This window comes from Poromitra crassiceps (genome assembly GCF_964638095.1).
Source record: "Poromitra crassiceps genome assembly, chromosome: 27".
Lineage (NCBI taxonomy): Eukaryota > Metazoa > Chordata > Actinopteri > Beryciformes > Melamphaidae > Poromitra > Poromitra crassiceps.
The window spans coordinates 18,833,921-18,852,729 of NC_139650.1; the positions used below are offsets into that span (position 1 = coordinate 18,833,921).

The 18,809-nt window shown below is 39.7% G+C and overlaps 1 protein-coding gene across 2 annotated transcripts in view; it reads right to left on the reverse strand.

Annotated features, from left to right (window-relative positions):
- The window catches only part of pank4 (pantothenate kinase 4 (inactive)), a gene marked incomplete at its 5' end in the record, with an annotated part of 37,815 nt that overhangs the window by 2,943 nt on the left and 16,063 nt on the right, over positions 1-18,809 (reverse strand). For both annotated transcript variants that reach the window (XM_083661572.1, XM_083661571.1), the window contains 9 exons: positions 498-566; positions 2,645-2,745; positions 2,841-2,945; positions 3,534-3,583; positions 3,818-3,873; positions 6,811-6,962; positions 9,118-9,205; positions 9,842-9,954; positions 10,907-11,062. In XM_083661572.1, coding sequence (XP_083517698.1) covers positions 498-566; positions 2,645-2,745; positions 2,841-2,945; positions 3,534-3,583; positions 3,818-3,873; positions 6,811-6,962; positions 9,118-9,205; positions 9,842-9,954; positions 10,907-11,062 — 890 coding nt within the window. The remainder of the gene's footprint in view (positions 1-497; positions 567-2,644; positions 2,746-2,840; positions 2,946-3,533; positions 3,584-3,817; positions 3,874-6,810; positions 6,963-9,117; positions 9,206-9,841; positions 9,955-10,906; positions 11,063-18,809) is intronic.

Consider the following 18,809-nt stretch of genomic DNA (forward strand, 5'->3'; position numbering starts at 1 on the left):
TCATATTTATGTTCCAAGGAGGGCATTTTTAGTGAAAACAAGCTAACTTCCACTGCTTGTAACTAAACAAGGAAACATGGGAGAGTTTCAGTTTTTTACAAGGGGTAAGAAGAGAGTCTCTGCTTTATTGTGAGATATGTTGTGTAATTTTATTCCTAGCACAGAATATTCTGTGGGTCCTGGAAGATCAGGTAATATGCTCAAAATCCTGGCACTGGGAGCACACAGACCGAAATGACCCTGGCAGAGAATGAGTTAACATTTCATACTTATATTTAAAAAACTTCCTGACTTCTTGGAAATATCAATGTGACGTGACAATGAGTCTACAACTACAGTACATCAAATGTGCGTGGCAGTTGCGCATTGAGAGTGAACATGTAGGTGTTTTTTTATAGACTTTTCTGTCAATAAAAAAGCCAGTCTTCATGTTCATCAAATATTCATTAACAAGATCAGGCAATAAAGTGAAGCAACAGGGACGCCTTGTGACCAACCTCAGATCCAGGCAGGGAGAACTGGACCCGCTCTGCACCAGTATGAGCCTGTCCTCCTTCAACCCAGCGCTGCACAACAGACAAGAGGTCACTGCTCACATTGTTGCAAAATAGAAAATTCTTCAGGTGTGAAATCAGGAGATCACACACACACACACACACACACAAAACACTGTATTTTATAAGTTATTCAGCAAAGAAAAATATACTTTAAGGCGTGGCCACAGACTGTGGCAAGTCCTCTAGAATAGGGTCTGTCTCTCTCACAACTAGTCCAATCACAGCTCACGCTGCTATGTGCATGATGTCACGTGTAGGGATGCAGGGGTTAACCGGTTTGACTATTAAGCGCGATTTAAAACGTCAGGGTTATATAACAGTAGAGGCTCCGCTACACCGAGTGTTTTGTTGTCAACAGTCCGTCAGTTTAAACTCCCGTGCGGCGCAGACAGCGCTGGAATGAGAGGAACCTGTCTCTCTCGCTTCGTTTCCGCACAGACTATTTAGCAGGTGCACCAAACACAGCTGAGTCTCCCCAGTCTTTTCCCACTAGCCTAGCTATGGACGTCAGCCCAACATATATGTTGTTTCTGAGACGTGCACGCTGCGACGGAGTCGCCTGACACAAACTGTGGTCTCCGTGGCCTCATCTTAATTTGTTTACTAAACGGAAAACGTAACGTTGTTATCTCTCCCTTGCCTTGGCGAGCATACACTAGCATTACAGCTAACGTAATGGCAGAGCCAGAGAGACCAGAAGCAACTCAAACAGATGATCTCTTTCCCCACAAAACACGTCTAAAGTCATCGGTATGGGGGCATTTCGGATACAAAAAGGACGACCGTGGTGTTGTTAAGATGACGGCTCCCCAATCTGCAAAAGCTGCTGAAAACCAGTCGCAGCTAAGGGCTCCAACACCTCCAAACTTCTACAACATCTGCGTGATCACCATCCTGCTTTACATGCTGCAGCCCAACTAGTAAGTAACTGAGCAAAACAACGTTAGATGATTAAAAATGAATAATAATAAAACTAATAGGCATGGATGACACAGTCGATGATATAAAGTGTATTACCCACATTCGTTATATTTCTCTTATTATGGTCACTTATTATGTTATTTATTTTCATATTGTTAAAGTATAAACTATAAAAACTATAAAGTTTTCACCATGTTTTATAAGTTCTCTACTCAGGTGATCCAAAAGAAATGTAGAATGTAGGTTGTAGAAGATTGTAGAAATATGAGTGGATGTCCCGCCTTAAAGGCGGGACATCCGCTCGTATTTCTCCAATCACCCTTTCCATTTTGACCAAGTTTTCTCAGCTCGGAGTACAGACGTTTTAGGCGAAAAGCATTTGAAAATTGCGAGAGCCAACCGTCTGTTTTAAGAGACTTTTAAGAGACTATCAATGGCCCAGCACCACAGCGGGCGGTAGGTGGGCAGGCATCAAACAGCACGGAAGTCAAAAGAATGCAATTCTCAGTAGGGATGGGCATTTCTAGCAAAAACACTCGTCGAAATTCGCTGGGCCAAAGTCAACTTTTTGTCGAAATTCGTTGGGCCAAAGTCAACTTTTTGGCGAAATTCGCCCACCTCTAAAAAAGAAAGTGAGTCAAATTGTACATTGTCTCTCTCCAATGTTATTCATGATGCCTCCAATAATGGCCGTGGCTCGTGGCTGTCTGAACGGGGGGAAAACCGCGAGCCTGTTCCCTGCTCTGGGGCTGGGCTGTAACCTGGATTCATATTGTGTTTGTAACATAGATTGTTATTGAAAGATGCTCGGCAAGTACGTCATGATACCGACATTACATACTCGCAAATGGCGTTTCAGCTGGACTTGAAGCTGTCTGTCACCATGATGGGAGTGAAGAGATTGTATAACGACGAGCCAACTAGATACAGTTTTACCCGGCATGGAAGCCACACTGTTATTAGTTTGTGTGTTGTTTTTAAAGAAGACGATGATAGTCGTTTCTTGTCTCACTGTGTGAATAACACGTCATGTGGTCTGTCTCAAACAAGTCAAAACAATACAGCATTACTTTTGCCATCAACTTGACCTGTCCAGCAAATGGAGCAAATGGACGTCACCTCAATCAAACTCTGCATCCGTTTCCAAAAAGTCTGATAATACTCACTGAATCACTGGATCCATAGCAGCAATTTTTTCAGTTAAAATTAGCAGTTCACCATTCGTTACATCATTCAAAGCTGGACCCGAGTTGCTGGCCAGCACAACCTAAAAAGGAAACGTCACATAGAACGATACTTTTTGCAGTCACATTTGATCAAAAGTATGATTTTTATTTGAATGTTAGCATTATGGTTTCTTACCTCTGTTCCCCTACAGAGAAGCTCTCTGACAAAGGGCATCACCCCTAGAATGATGTCCATTCCACTATTATCTACGAAAAACAAGGCACACTTATGAGGAGGACCCTGCAACAGAAAACCGGGATGGATTGTGTTCAAGCAGTGGACAATATCACAGCAAAAAAAAAACATTATCACACATATTTTATATTTCACACCTTTGTGAAATATTAAAAGTGAGAAGTGAAAAGGTCAAGCAGGGCACTGACACTGGTCAGATTTATGGGTTTGTTTACCACCGGGGTAACCCATGCTTGAGATTAGATCATATTACAGTAAATAACTTGATGTTGAGATTAGGTCTGGACCCACAGATTCAACTATTCACACATTCGTTTCCGTTGGGTAGTATTCGGTTTTCAATTTCGGGATATATATATATATATATATATATATAGTGCCTATATAAATGTAGGCACTTGGGACATCGGTAGCAGTGGTGCTGGTCAGAACGAGTGAACGTAGAGGAAATGTTTTGGCAGAGAGGACCATCGTGACCTAACTGGGCCACAAAGTTTGAAATGTGTGAGGATAGCAGCTTATTGGCTGTTGACTATGTTGAATATGCTATGGATCAAATCGCCCATCAAATGGCACATTACAGTAAATCACTTGAAGTGTAGCAAAATACAAAACATCTGAGATGATCCACACCTTCAGTCTCTGGATCCATTGGTCATAAGCATCGACAAGCCATGGCCTCTCTTGAGGGGGAAACGAAAAGAGACACTCATTTGGAGATGCAATTTAATAAATAGACTTAATTTGACAGTAATATAAATTTGCTGTGCATTTTGTTTGAAATAGACATGAAAAGAAGTGGTAGCAATGGAGCGGGTCTGAAGAGTTGTGTGTCAGTGTATCAATACTGGGTTCAACAATAAGAAGGCCACAGTCAGAAGGTACACTGGAGGAGAAACAGAGAAGTGCTTTGATACCTTCCAGCTGCCGTTTGGCCTCCTCAAACCCAAACTCAGGATCGGACTCCAGGACACTGCGACGAAATATTTCATTTCATTTGATTTATTTGTGTAGGGACAGATAGTTAGTTAGTTTATTGACAACCATAGAAATATTCACAATATATACAACTATTAACACGTTCACTGCCGTTGGCGAGTCAACTCGTCAAGCAGAAACCAACGGTTGACTGCCAATGGCGAGTCAACTCGTCAAAAAAATAAATAAAAAAAATTTGACGGTGGGACGTGGATCAAACCCTTTTACATCTCCTATAAAAATATGGGAGCCACCGAACGTGTACAACCCATTCCACCGACCCACTAAGTGGCGACAGTGCTCTCCAGAGTAGAGAAAGCGAGCCAGAACTGCAGGGAAAAGCGTGAGGAAACCATTCTCATACTGTAGAATGGTTTGGCGAAAACGCTTTCGCGCTGGCGCACAACGGTGGCGCACAACGGTGGGGGGTTCCAAAAATAGACTGGGTGGAACACACTTTGAAACACACAGCATAAAGCCCAGAATCGCAAAAGCTTCATCAAAGCTCTCAACCGAAACCCCAAGAAACGAGCGAGCCCATCCAGACTCGCCCGACGAGGGGCAGCCAGGCAGCACAGACAGCAGAAACTCGCTTGTGACACGCCCGCTGCAGCCACGGAGGGAGGAGGAGAACACACACGGAGGGAGGAGTTTGAAGGAGAGGGGGGTTTCCTGCTGTTATGGAGGAAAATACTGTTCAAAACTATTGTTTAGATGTCTGACGTCTTACTGATGCCAAAAATAAATGGTTAAAGTGACTGTTCTATCGAATTTCACAAAAAGGCATTTTTCTCACCTTTCATTTTCAGACGCTGAAACCATGCTGTATTCAACTGCTAATGCCTACATAACTACTAACTCTACAAACTAACTCTTTTAGACAGAGAAAGCACACATTCTATTAGTTCTTTTGAGATATTTTGTGTTCACAAAATCCTAACAGAAAAGAATCCTCGGCTCTTGAAAGATGAGCCAGAATCCTCAAAAAAAAACCTTGGCAGAAGCTACCTACAGTAAAAAAAAAAACTGTTGGCAGTGAATGTGTTAAAATAATCATATAAAATACGAAAAATAAAAACAATGGGTCCAATCACATAACAGATACATAAAACTAAGATGTTTGTTCACGTTCCAAGATAGCTAAGCATTTACTCAACATAGATAGCATTTTCTTGTCCATATTTTGAAATAATACCCATAGGTCAGTAGACTGACAATCAAATCAAATGATACACGTACATAGAGACACTGCATGAAATAGGCCACGCCCATAGAGACACTGCAAAACGCGTCATCATTCAGAAGCCACGCCCAAGACGGGGGAAAACAGAAACCCCCCCTCCGATCCTGGCGTTCTCCTATGTCACGTGCATGGTTGCGTGTTGCACAAAAAGATGGTATATATGGAAGATGAACACTCCAACTTACATCTTGACAGCTAGATCCACATTTTTCTTCTCGCCAACTCTCAATGGCTTCCTTGTTTTGCTCGGGAGTACAAAAAAACTTTAACTGGCGATTTTTTACATTTGTTGTCTGCGCAGCCCACCAGACAACAGCTTTTAGCTAAGTTGAATTCAAGGAAAATGACGCTGGTGTGTGGAAATGAACAGAGCTTTTCCCCCGTGATGGGCGTGGCCTATTTCATGCAGTGTCTCTATCACGGGGGAAAGCTCTCAGTTCACTTCCACACACCAGCGTAATTTTCCTTGAGTAATTTTCCTTGAATTAAACATAGCTAAAAGCTGTTGTGGGGCTGTGCAGACAACAAATGTAATAAATCGCCTATTAAAGTTTGTTTGTACTCCCCAGCAAAACAAGGAAGCCATTGAGAATTGGCGAGAAGAAAATGTGGATCTAGCTGTCAGTGAAGTAAGTTGGAGTGTTCATCTTCCGTATATATGATCTTTGTATGCAACAGGCGACCATGCACGCGACATAGGAGAACGGCAGGATTTGTAGAGTTTCTGTTTTCCCCCGTTCTGGGCGTGGTTTCTGAATGATGACGCGCTCCGCAGTAGGGGTGTCAAAATGAATCGTATAATTGATGCATCGCGATGCGGACGTGTAAATCGAATCGGATCGAATCGTTGACAGATGAATCGTTTATGTTAAAATTTCTGTTGACTTTCAGATTTTAAAGCACTTTCTAAATAAAAAAGGGACTTGATATTTATCTGACTGCTTGTATTAATTGATGAAAAAGTAGCCATGTGCAGTAATAATACAGAAAATTGAGGATTTGATACTTGGAGCTGCAATACTTTGAGCTGTATTGAGATGCATCGTGGAATCGAATCAAATCGTTGACAGATGAATCGTAATCGAATCGAATCGTGAGGCCAGTGAAGATTCACAGCCCTACTCCGCAGTGTCTCTATGCAACGTTTACCAAAACATCTGAGCTCCTGTACCGCAGCATTTACAGTAGAGCCCAAGGCTAATTTGCAATGCCCGTCCCTAGATACCTGCACAAGGGTGAGCAGGTATCTCCACTGCTGCACCCAAACCAGACTTTCCAAACTTTGTGTTCTAAGCTACAATCTCTAACCAGCCCTAACCATGCAGTGGCATTGTTTTACAATACTCTCATCATTGCAACACAGCCAAGTATCGGTCATAAAGATCCCATATCAGTGCCGCTCTAATGGTATTTAAACATAAATTGTGTATTAAATGGTGTCTTTTCAAGTCAACTTGGCATCTCGAGGCTTTCAGAGACTTGGATATATGCCAGACGAGCAGTATAGAAGTAACCCCCCTCCCCCCTTATTTTAACGTTTGAAAGCTAGTCACCATTTACTTTGGTTGTTTAGAAGAATGCTCTAACGCTGTTTTGCTGTGAAACTTTCACCTGACCTTCCATTGGCATGGGGGCGAGTCGATACTGTATTTTCATTTTTGGATGGACTTATCCTTTAATTGCACTCACTCAGAAACAGCCTTGGCTCCCCAGTCGAAGACATTCCCAGCCAGGACGCCCCTCACCAGGGCAAACTGCCTCTGCTCCCAGCTCAGCTCCTCCAGAGACTTCACCACCTTCTGGTAGAACTTCAGAGCCATGTCGTTCTCCCTCTGCTTGATCTGCAACACAACAGAGACACCACCTTCTACTTCAAATGGGATTTGAGGGTTGTTTAGCTACTTACAGTATATCTGACTGACAACATAATGTGATGTCATATTATAATGATGTCAAAATGATTTCACAAAATGGGTAATTCTACCAAAAGGACACAAATGTGAACAAAACCATTCAACTGTATGATAAATTAATGGTAAAACATTTACAACAAGGATCAGTCAGCACCATAGACTGTATAAAAATATGGACATCATGACAGCTCCTCAAAAGTGAAGTCAACACATCTTGATCGCCCCTTTGTGGCTGACTGACTGCAGGATAGGTCTTAAAGCCTTCGGCAGCCCTTCATGGAACATAATAAATAAAACCAAAAAAACTAAGTACACATCAGATCGACTTCTCCCAAAGATGCTTTCGATCACTTTAGGTACTTCTTATCATGCTGATGCATGTTCAAGTGCTAATTTTTCTGCTAAGTTTGTTTTTAAATTGTTAGTTTGACAATATGAAAAGGGTTGATTGACAGCTGTGACAGCCACTCTCAAACCTCCGTCAGGTGGCGGCACCGCTGAAGGGCCTCAGCAACAACTCTACTGTGCAGAATCTGTTTACAAATAACGTCACACAAGCAAGATGGCAGCTCACTGAAACGAGATCTTTTGGCTTCAGTTTTGCATAGCAGTAGGAAGCGGATACGCGCCATCCATATTTTTTATACAGTCAATGGTCAGCACCACCATGAATTAGAGCCCGACCGATATATCAGTCCACCGATATTATCGGCCGATAACCGATATATCCATATCGGCCGATATGTTGGCCGATATTGTTTTATTTTGTATTTTTTATATTATAGACCAGTGATTCCCAACCTGTGGTCCGCGGCCCCCTGGTGGGCCGCGAAGGTATTGCAAGTGGGCCGCCAAATCATTTCCAAAAAAGTATGATTTTTGAAGAAAAAAAAGATTTTTTTTTTTTTTTTCAATTTTTTTTTTAAAGATTTTGAAAAATCATACTTGAAAAAGTATGATTTTTGTTTCTTTGATGTTATTGCTTTTGCTTGAATTGAAGTTTCATCTTTACATCATCTTTATATTGGGTTTGTGTTTATTTGTAACCCTATCGATTTAATGGGCTTTCTTCTGATATTTGGATTTTGTTTGGATCTGATATTGGATGTCAAATTGTTATGAGAATGCATTTTTCCATTGTTGAAGGATACCGTTATTTATTAATCATTTGTTAATTAGCCTGTTACAGACAGCCCCTTGCTTGTCATTTCTGACATCTGTGTGGTGCTGATGGACAGCTCCTTGAATGATTGGTGTGTGTGTGTGTGTGTGTGTGTGTGTGTGTGTGTGTGTGTGTGTGTGTGTGTGTGTGTGTGTGCGTGTGTGTGTGTGTGTGTGTGTGTGGACAGCTCCTTGAAAACTGTAATACTGAAGGTGTTGCAACATGTTACAGGTGCTGTGTTAGTGACTGTGGAGCTTCCAACATGTTTCTCCTGTATTCAGTTCAGTCCTTTATGTTCAATTTTCAATAAAAAAGTGCTCTGAGAATGCATTATATGGCCTTTGTATTTATGGGGTCGGAGGTGGGCCGCGAACATTTTTGAGACATAAAAGTGGGCCCTGAGTTGGAAAAGGTTGGGAACCACTGTTATAGACAGCATGTTGTGTATATTTGATATTTTTTCTTAACTCAAGTTATATTTTATATTTGTTCTATTTGTGTTTTTGTATTTCTAGTTATTTATCATTATTAAATTCCCAGTTCAGTTTAGTGTTTCATTGCATTGATGTCATTTTGGACAATAAAGTTTATTGATAAGCTGTAAAATATCCTGCCTACATTACATATCTCAAGTCATGTCAAGTCATATCTTTGTCAATCATTCCTGTGTCAAGTGTTTGATATTTGAGGGATCATTGCATTTAAAAAAATATATAATTTGTATATAAGAATATCGGCTGATATATCGATATCAGAATTTTTTTACTCCCTAATATCGTTATCGGCCTCAAAAATCCAGTATCGGTCGGGCTCTACCATGAATCAACAGCACTTGTATCACACACAGAAACAAATGTAACTTTACTACAAAGAGCAGAGAAAAGAGTGAGGAACAGAGAGATTGATAGATTTCACTCAGACCTTCGAGTAGGGATCAGGGAAGTTGAACTCGTTTAAACAGTGTTCCCTCGTGTCTAACAGACTTCTGACAGTGAGGGATCCATAAGCACTAGGTGAGAAGAGAAGCACTCTACATTAGCCAGAAAGAAACACACACAAACGTGGACGAGACGATAGAAACGTAGCACTTTTCACATGTGAAAAGTAAATGTTTTCGCTTGAATTGAAGGTATACTGTACTTGTATGAGCTGGCCAATTTTCCGTAACACGGGGCAGATTTAACTATTCAAAACCCATTATAGAATTATCAAAGTGTGATAATCTCATAATATGGTTGTCTTTTTCTTGATTTTTGAAAGTCTGGTTTTCTGGATTTACAAGTTTTACATCCTAGACCAGCAACAGGCTATGCCCCCATCATTCCAATACCGCTATTCCTTCAGTATATTTTGCTTAATTACTTAAATCATCAGTGTACCATAATATGTTTAATGTTTTGACCACTTCACATTGGCCACAGCTCAGAGTTTTGTGCACCACTTTCCTAAACCCTGAATAAATACACATCATTCAACATCAACAAAACGTCTCTCATTCACCGATAAAGCATGTAAGGTAAGCGGTTACTTTAGCTAGGTATGAAGATATGAGTCTAATGCAGATGATCACAGGAGTTGAGCTCTAGTCTACTAGAAGCAGCGTCAGAGAGCTGAGGTTTGCATGCAGAAGCAGAGGTAGTCTTACAAAGGCTGCTGTCGGAGGGTCTGCAGCTTATGTCTGTACTTGTGACGGAACTTCTCTGCTCGCTCTACCGCCTCAGGGATATCAGGCTGGCTCGCCACTGCTCTCTTCACCACCTGTTCAGAAGAAAGCACAACAATCAGGTCTGCCATTTACAGCCTCTGTCAATCAGCTCTCTTCACCACCTGTTCAGAAGAAAGCACAACAATCAGGTCTGCCATTTACAGCCTCTGTCCATAAGGGCTGCAGCATGATATCGGCCGATAAAGGCTTTAAAATGAAATGTCGCATCGGCCTGAAACGAACATTTCTGCTGATATAACAGGCCGATAAAATGATGCTTGATGCTTACATAAATAATATGGCATGTTTCACATAACCTAATGAAGTCATTTTCTTATTTTGTCCAGTGAACGTGTACATTTTGAAAAGCATTGTATTTATGTCTGCATCCGCCAGTGGGCCATCAAGATAAGAGTAGACATAATAATGTGTTAACCCATTGATACCTGATGCAGCATTTGTGTGTGTATCCCTTTAAGACCGCGAACCGCATCACGCGGTCTTAAAGGGATACACACACAAATGCTGCATCAGGTATCAATGGGTTAATCCCAGCACAGCAGAGACTTGATGTTCTCTGAAATTAGATTGGGGTGGGGGGGGGGGGGTGGGAATGCACGCATATATCGGTATTGGCAATCGGCCAAAAGAGGGATGCAAAACATCCAATATTGTGCATCCCTACTGTCAATCATAGTGCAAAGGCTTCTCTCTAGTCCCCCTATTTTGCACCGACATTACCGTAACCCATTCATACCTGATGCAACATTTGTGTGTGTATCGCTTTAAGACCGCGAACCACGTTAAGGGATACACACACAAATGAGGGATATACACGCAAATGCTGCATCAGGTATCAATGGGTTAAACAATCAAGAGGAGGAGAAATGCATGGTAGAAGAAGCAGAGGTTTCTGCTATTAGATTCAGAAACAATAACCGCTGATAAAGGTTGTTTAGTGTGTTGGGGAGAGTAAGCGTTCAGTGAAAGCTGAAGCCATCCTACCCCGTCTAGAGCATCCTCGAAGCAGTAGAGCCAGTACTGGCGGGCCAGAGCGTCCTCTGTGAGGTCCATGGTGTCAGGGATGTAGGAGGAGGGGTCCTGCAGCAGAGGCAGGTTCACCAGCTTCCTCTCCAGACGGTCCATCTCCAGCATGTCAAACTGGAAGCAAAGTAAACCAGCACAAACCTTTAAGCCCACAGCGCCCCCTACAGTTTCTCCATGTCATTAGTTTGTACAACTAGTCGAAATATAGAGAGGCGCAGGAACGAGTCCGGAAATCATCGATGCCAACACTCCTGGTTCTTCACTGTTTTCGCCTATGGGATTTTTGAATGGGTTTTTGGCGCGATGCTTCTAATAAAGTATCTGGGCAACGCAAGCGTAATCAAACGCGAGCCAGTGTTTAGTAATATCATCTTCACACATGAGGACCACTTTTATGAGTTTTGAAGCTTTTACGTGCCGTTAAAAGGGCGGCTAGCTAGCAAACGGCTAAATGAGACTACACTCAGCCCGGGGTAATCAGTGCACAGCAGCGCACACATCAACAACAGTCCAGGTTGAGTGCTGACGTGACGGGGAAGCCTATGCGACAGTGTGTAGTTCTGGATTAGTTTAGCTCGAGCATTTTACTTCTAGGGCTCGCATTTACGCTACAAAACTCATGAAAGTGGTCCTCATGTGTGAAGATTATCCGACTGAACTCTGGTTCGCGTTTGATTAAGCTTGCGTTGCCCAGAGACCTTATTTGAAGCATCGCGGCAAAAACCCATTCAAAAATCCCATAGGCAGAAACAGTGAAGAACCAGGAAGTCCGGGACTTCCGTGTTCTGACTACAAAAATACGTCATCCCTGCGGCTCTCTATTGCACTGCTGTGCATTTAGTTTAGACTTCATTTAGCTATCGTTTAATCTTTGTTTGGCCCACTCTCGGCACTGACCCATCCCAGAAGAGAGGGATGCACCTGTGTAGCTTCCCTTCAGCTTTCTTCATTGTTATTGATATTTTTCTTGCCGTCATTTGAAAGACTAAGATTGAGGGCGTCGATCATGTCTTGTTTTCATACTTTGGCCGCTGGGGAAACCATAACAGTAATTAAGGGCTATAGAAATAAAGCTGACTTGTCACATTCGCAAACAAAGACAAAGTAGAGCTACTGTATATCCTCTCTTTCTCAGTCCTGCATCACACTTTTCAAAGAGGTTCTTTCGCCTGTTTGCAATGAATCATATTGAAAGCGTGAACATCAGTGGTGAGAGTGAATCCTCCAGGGTGGCTCGTGTTGGAGGTTAACAGCTCATAAACATTGATAGAAGTGTGCATGCTGAGAAGTGACAATATTGCTTACAAAGCAAAGTGTTACGAGACATCTAGACACAACTTAAAGTCCCTGGAAACCAGAAATAATTTGTTATTATTTAGCATTTTGGGTTCATCACATCACAGGAACCTATGTTAATAAGCCACCAGCCAAATTTGAACGATGATGAACGTCGCAAAGTATTAGGGATGGGCATCGAATTTCGAATTTTCGAATAATCGTTGTTATTATCAAGGTCGACTTTTATTATTGAAATTCGAAATTCGTTTTTTGAATTTTTTTTTTTTGTGAGTGAAATGTTGCATTGTCTCCCCTGATTCTAAGAATAGTCGAATCGCTTGGTTTGAGCAAGTAAAACAATTTTTATAAGCAACCTCTCCCTCTTCATGGGATTTCATCCGCCATTCATTTTTCTATAAACCTTGCTTAAAATGCTTATAAAAATTGTTTTACTTGCTCAAACCAAGCGATTCGACTATACTTAGAATCAGGGGAGACAATGCAACATTTCACTCACATAAAAAAAATAAAAATAAAAATAAAAAAAATATATATATATATATTTTTTTTTTCGAATTTCGATCAAAAGTTGACTTTGGCCAGCGAATTTCGAATAGTGTTTTTGCTAGAAATGCCCATCCCTACAAAGTATATAAATTTAGGTTTGACAGTCATGGCAAAAGTCATGAGAATCAATTATATTTTAGAGTGTATTTTCTCCCGCGGACTGTGTGGGCGTGTCCCGTCTGCAGCAGAGGAGACCTGCTGGAGGAGACCTCTCCATTAACGGAGAGAGAAGGAGAGAGATAGAGAAGGAAAGAGAGATGGAATGTGTGTGTGTGTGTGTGTGTTTGCGCGTTGCTCGACGCATAGCACAGACAGAGAGGGTTTACAGAGAGGAAGAGATCTCTGCGCTGCGAGTGCACAGCGCTACTGTGTGTGTCAGTGTGTGTGTGATTTGATTAAATCTTATGACGTGATAAGATCATGCATTTTAGCACCGCGCGCACCGCTCTCTTCAATGAGGAAATGGAAATCCAGACCTTGTAGAAAAGTGGCGATTTTAAGGCTTTGGGTTGAAAGTAATGGCTCATACTTTCTGAGCCACACAATTACTCACATAAGACCCTAAATAACATAGTTAGAACGTTTTTGTGGATTTTGGTTTCCAGGGACTTTAAGCATCAAGTCACTTAGCATCTTCACATCAGAGGAAGTCATTTAGCATCTTCACATCAGAGGAAGTTATTTAACATCTTCACATCAGAAGAAGTTATTTAACATCTTCACATCAGAGGAAGTTATTTAACATCTTCACATCAGAGGAAGTTATTTAACATCTTCACATCAGAGGAAGTTATTTAACATCTTCACATCAGAAGAAGTTATTTAACATCTTCACATCAGAGGAAGTTATTTAACATCTTCACATCAGAGGAAGTTATTTAACATCTTCACATCAGAGGAAGTTATTTAACATCTTCACATCAGAGGAAGTTATTTAACATCTTCACATCAGAAGAAGTTATTTAACATCTTCACATCAGAGGAAGTTATTTAACATCTTCACATCAGAGGAAGTTATTTAACATCTTCACATCAGAGGAAGTTATTTAACATCTTCACATCAGAGGAAGTTATTTAACATCTTCACATCAGAGGAAGTTATTTAACATCTTCACATCAGAGGAAGTTATTTAACATCTTCACATCAGAGGAAGTTATTTAACATCTTCACATCAGAGGAAGTCATTTAACATCTTCACATCAGAGGAAGTCATTTAACATCTTCACATCAGAAGAAGTTATTTAACATCTTCACATCAGAAGAAGTTATTTAACATCTTCACATCAGAGGAAGTTATTTAACATCTTCACATCAGAGGAAGTTATTTAACATCTTCACATCAGAGGAAGTTATTTAACATCTTCACATCAGAGGAAGTTATTTAACATCTTCACATCAGAGGAAGTTATTTAACATCTTCACATCAGAGGAAGTTATTTAACATCTTCACATCAGAGGAAGTTATTTAACATCTTCACATCAGAGGAAGTTATTTAACATCTTCACATCAGAGGAAGTTATTTAACATCTTCACATCAGAGGAAGTTATTTAACATCTTCACATCAGAGGAAGTTATTTAACATCTTCACATCAGAGGAAGTTATTTAACATCTTCACATCAGAGGAAGTTATTTAACATCTTCACATCAGAAGAAGTTATTTAACATCTTCACATCAGAAGAAGTTATTTAACATCTTCACATCAGAGGAAGTTATTTAACATCTTCACATCAGAAGAAGTTATTTAACATCTTCACATCAGAAGAAGTTATTTAACATCTTCACATCAGAAGAAGTTATTTAACATCTTCACATCAGAGGAAGTTATTTAACATCTTCACATCAGAGGAAGTTATTTAACATCTTCACATCAGAGGAAGTTATTTAACATCTTCACATCAGAGGAAGTTATTTAACATCTTCACATCAGAAGAAGTTATTTAACATCTTCACATCAGAGGAAGTTATTTAACATCTTCACATCAGAGGAAGTCATTTAACATCTTCACATCAGAGGAAGTTATTTAACATCTTCACATCAGAGGAAGTTATTTAACATCTTCACATCAGAGGAAGTCATTTAACATCTTCACATCAGAGGAAGTTATTTAACATCTTCACATCAGAGGAAGTTATTTAACATCTTCACATCAGAGGAAGTTATTTAACATCTTCACATCAGAAGAAGTTATTTAACATCTTCACATCAGAAGAAGTTATTTAACATCTTCACATCAGAAGAAGTTATTTAACATCTTCACATCAGAAGAAGTTATTTAACATCTTCACATCAGAAGAAGTCATTTAACATCTTCACATCAGAAGAAGTTATTTAACATCTTCACATCAGAGGAAGTTATTTAACATCTTCACATCAGAAGAAGTTATTTAACATCTTCACATCAGAGGAAGTTATTTAACATCTTCACATCAGAGGAAGTTATTTAACATCTTCACATCAGAAGAAGTTATTTAACATCTTCACATCAGAGGAAGTTATTTAACATCTTCACATCAGAAGAAGTTATTTAACATCTTCACATCAGAAGAAGTTATTTAACATCTTCACATCAGAGGAAGTTATTTAACATCTTCACATCAGAGGAAGTTATTTAACATCTTCACATCAGAGGAAGTTATTTAACATCTTCACATCAGAGGAAGTTATTTAACATCTTCACATCAGAGGAAGTTATTTAACATCTTCACATCAGAGGAAGTTATTTAACATCTTCACATCAGAGGAAGTTATTTAACATCTTCACATCAGAGGAAGTTATTTAACATCTTCACATCAGAGGAAGTTATTTAACATCTTCACATCAGAAGAAGTTATTTAACATCTTCACATCAGAGGAAGTCATTTAACATCTTCACATCAGAGGAAGTTATTTAACATCTTCACATCAGAGGAAGTTATTTAACATCTTCACATCAGAAGAAGTTATTTAACATCTTCACATCAGAGGAAGTTATTTAACATCTTCACATCAGAGGAAGTTATTTAACATCTTCACATCAGAGGAAGTTATTTAACATCTTCACATCAGAGGAAGTTATTTAACATCTTCACATCAGAAGAAGTTATTTAACATCTTCACATCAGAGGAAGTCATTTAACATCTTCACATCAGAGGAAGTTATTTAACATCTTCACATCAGAGGAAGTCATTTAACATCTTCACATCAGAGGAAGTTATTTAACATCTTCACATCAGAGGAAGTTATTTAACATCTTCACATCAGAGGAAGTTATTTAACATCTTCACATCAGAGGAAGTTATTTAACATCTTCACATCAGAGGAAGTTATTTAACATCTTCACATCAGAGGAAGTCATTTAACATCTTCACATCAGAAGAAGTTATTTAACATCTTCACATCAGAGGAAGTTATTTAACATCTTCACATCAGAGGAAGTTATTTAACATCTTCACATCAGAGGAAGTTATTTAACATCTTCACATCAGAGGAAGTTATTTAACATCTTCACATCAGAGGAAGTCATTTAACATCTTCACATCAGAGGAAGTCATTTAACATCTTCACATCAGAGGAAGTTATTTAACATCTTCACATCAGAGGAAGTCATTTAACATCTTCACATCAGAGGAAGTTATTTAACATCTTCACATCAGAGGAAGTTATTTAACATCTTCACATCAGAAGAAGTTATTTAACATCTTCACATCAGAAGAAGTTATTTAACATCTTCACATCAGAAGAAGTTATTTAACATCTTCACATCAGAAGAAGTTATTTAACATCTTCACATCAGAGGAAGTTATTTAACATCTTCACATCAGAGGAAGTTATTTAACATCTTCACATCAGAAGAAGTTATTTAACATCTTCACATCAGAAGAAGTTATTTAACATCTTCACATCAGAGGAAGTTATTTAACATCTTCACATCAGAGGAAGTTATTTAACATCTTCACATCAGAGGAAGTTATTTAACATCTTCACATCAGAGGAAGTTATTTAACATCTTCACATCAGAGGAAGTTATTTAACATCTTCACATCAGAGGAAGTTATTTAACATCTTCACATCAGAGGAAGTTATTTAACATCTTCACATCAGAAGAAGTTATTTAACATCTTCACATCAGAAGAAGTTATTTAACATCTTCACATCAGAGGAAGTTATTTAACATCTTCACATCAGAGGAAGTTATTTAACATCTTCACATCAGAAGAAGTTATTTAACATCTTCACATCAGAAGAAGTTATTTAACATCTTCACATCAGAAGAAGTTATTTAACATCTTCACATCAGAAGAAGTTATTTAACATCTTCACATCAGAAGAAGTTATTTAACATCTTCACATCAGAGGAAGTTATTTAACATCTTCACATCAGAGGAAGTTATTTAACATCTTCACATCAGAAGAAGTTATTTAACATCTTCACATCAGAGGAAGTTATTTAACATCTTCACATCAGAAGAAGTTATTTAACATCTTCACATCAGAGGAAGTTATTTAACATCTTCACATCAGAGGAAGTTATTTAACATCTTCACATCAGAGGAAGTTATTTAACATCTTCACATCAGAGGAAGTTATTTAACATCTTCACATCAGAGGAAGTTATTTAACATCTTCACATCAGAGGAAGTTATTTAACATCTTCACATCAGAGGATTTGAGCAATCAAATTCCTCAAGATCCAAAGCAAGTTTGAGATCTCATTCCACCCTGACACGAGTGAATAAACAAGTGAATGATTGATGAGACTGAATGCTTAAGTCTCTGGAACTCCCGCCCTGCATGCTGCCTCTCCACCCCCCCCCCCCCCCACACACACACACACACACACACACACAGGCACGCACACACACCTTTCCCCCCTCCTTCTATGTTTCCATTCCTGTTTAGCTCTAGTTTAGCCGCTGTATGTTATGTCTCTGTTAGGGATGGGAATTTCATGCATTTTCCTTAACCTTTAGCAGCGCACCATAACGATCAGTTACCCTAACGATCAGTTAATCGATTAATTGTTAATGTTTTTTCCGTTAGGGGGGACGTGATAGCCTGGTTCAATGAACTTCATGAAATCCCTCAACGTCCACCACGCTTAATGGCAGCATCTCCTTTTCCACCATAAAGCAAAGCTTCTGTGTTATTGTCTCTGCACGCACAATGCCTTCTCCTATTGCCTAGTATTCATAACTGTTATGAGTGACAGCGTCCAAAATCAGCATCCATCGATAATGGAACGTAACGTGACGTTCAGCGATGCTCGTCGGGCGATCATAAATTGCCCCTGGAGTTGAATTTTGAGAATGTCGTCGCAATATTGATATTAATAGCATTTTGGTCTTTTAGTGTGTAATGCTTCCACACTGGACTGTGGTTTGCTCTTGCTAGCGCTTTGGCTTGTTGCCAATTTTAGCATCTGTTTGATTCATGGGGTTTCCGGGTTTCCTCAATCTACTTCCTCACATGACGACATGCGTGACGACCATCTCACGTGACCACTCCTTCTGTTGCGCCAGCTGGTTGAGGTACGCCCCCTGCTGGACTGGTATAATTAACACACTATGAGCTCTGAAGATTGAAGTGATAGAAAAGGAACAACGTTGTCGGTCAAAACAGTTAATTAATTTTAATCGGTTACATTCTTAACGGTGGTTAATGGACTAACGGTTAATCCTCAACATCCCTAGTCTCTGTTTGCTTGTCGCTTGTTCCTTTGTTCTTCGTGTACTCTTGCTGTCACCATCGTGGGGTCACTGAAAAGCGCTTGATCAATTCAATGAATCTTCATGATTTATGATTCAGTGTTTACAGCTACAAAGCAGAAGCAACATGGCATCAAACCAGCGCACACAAGTCAAGCAGGACAAAGTACTTACGGGAAACTGAAGGAGAGCGTTAGGTAGACAGGAGAGCGTTAGGGAGACAGAGGAATGTGTGGAGAGGAAATGAAAAAAGAAAGGATTATGACATTGCAGAGATCGATGGGTATATTGTGGATTCAGAGAGGACAATGGTTATGACAGAAA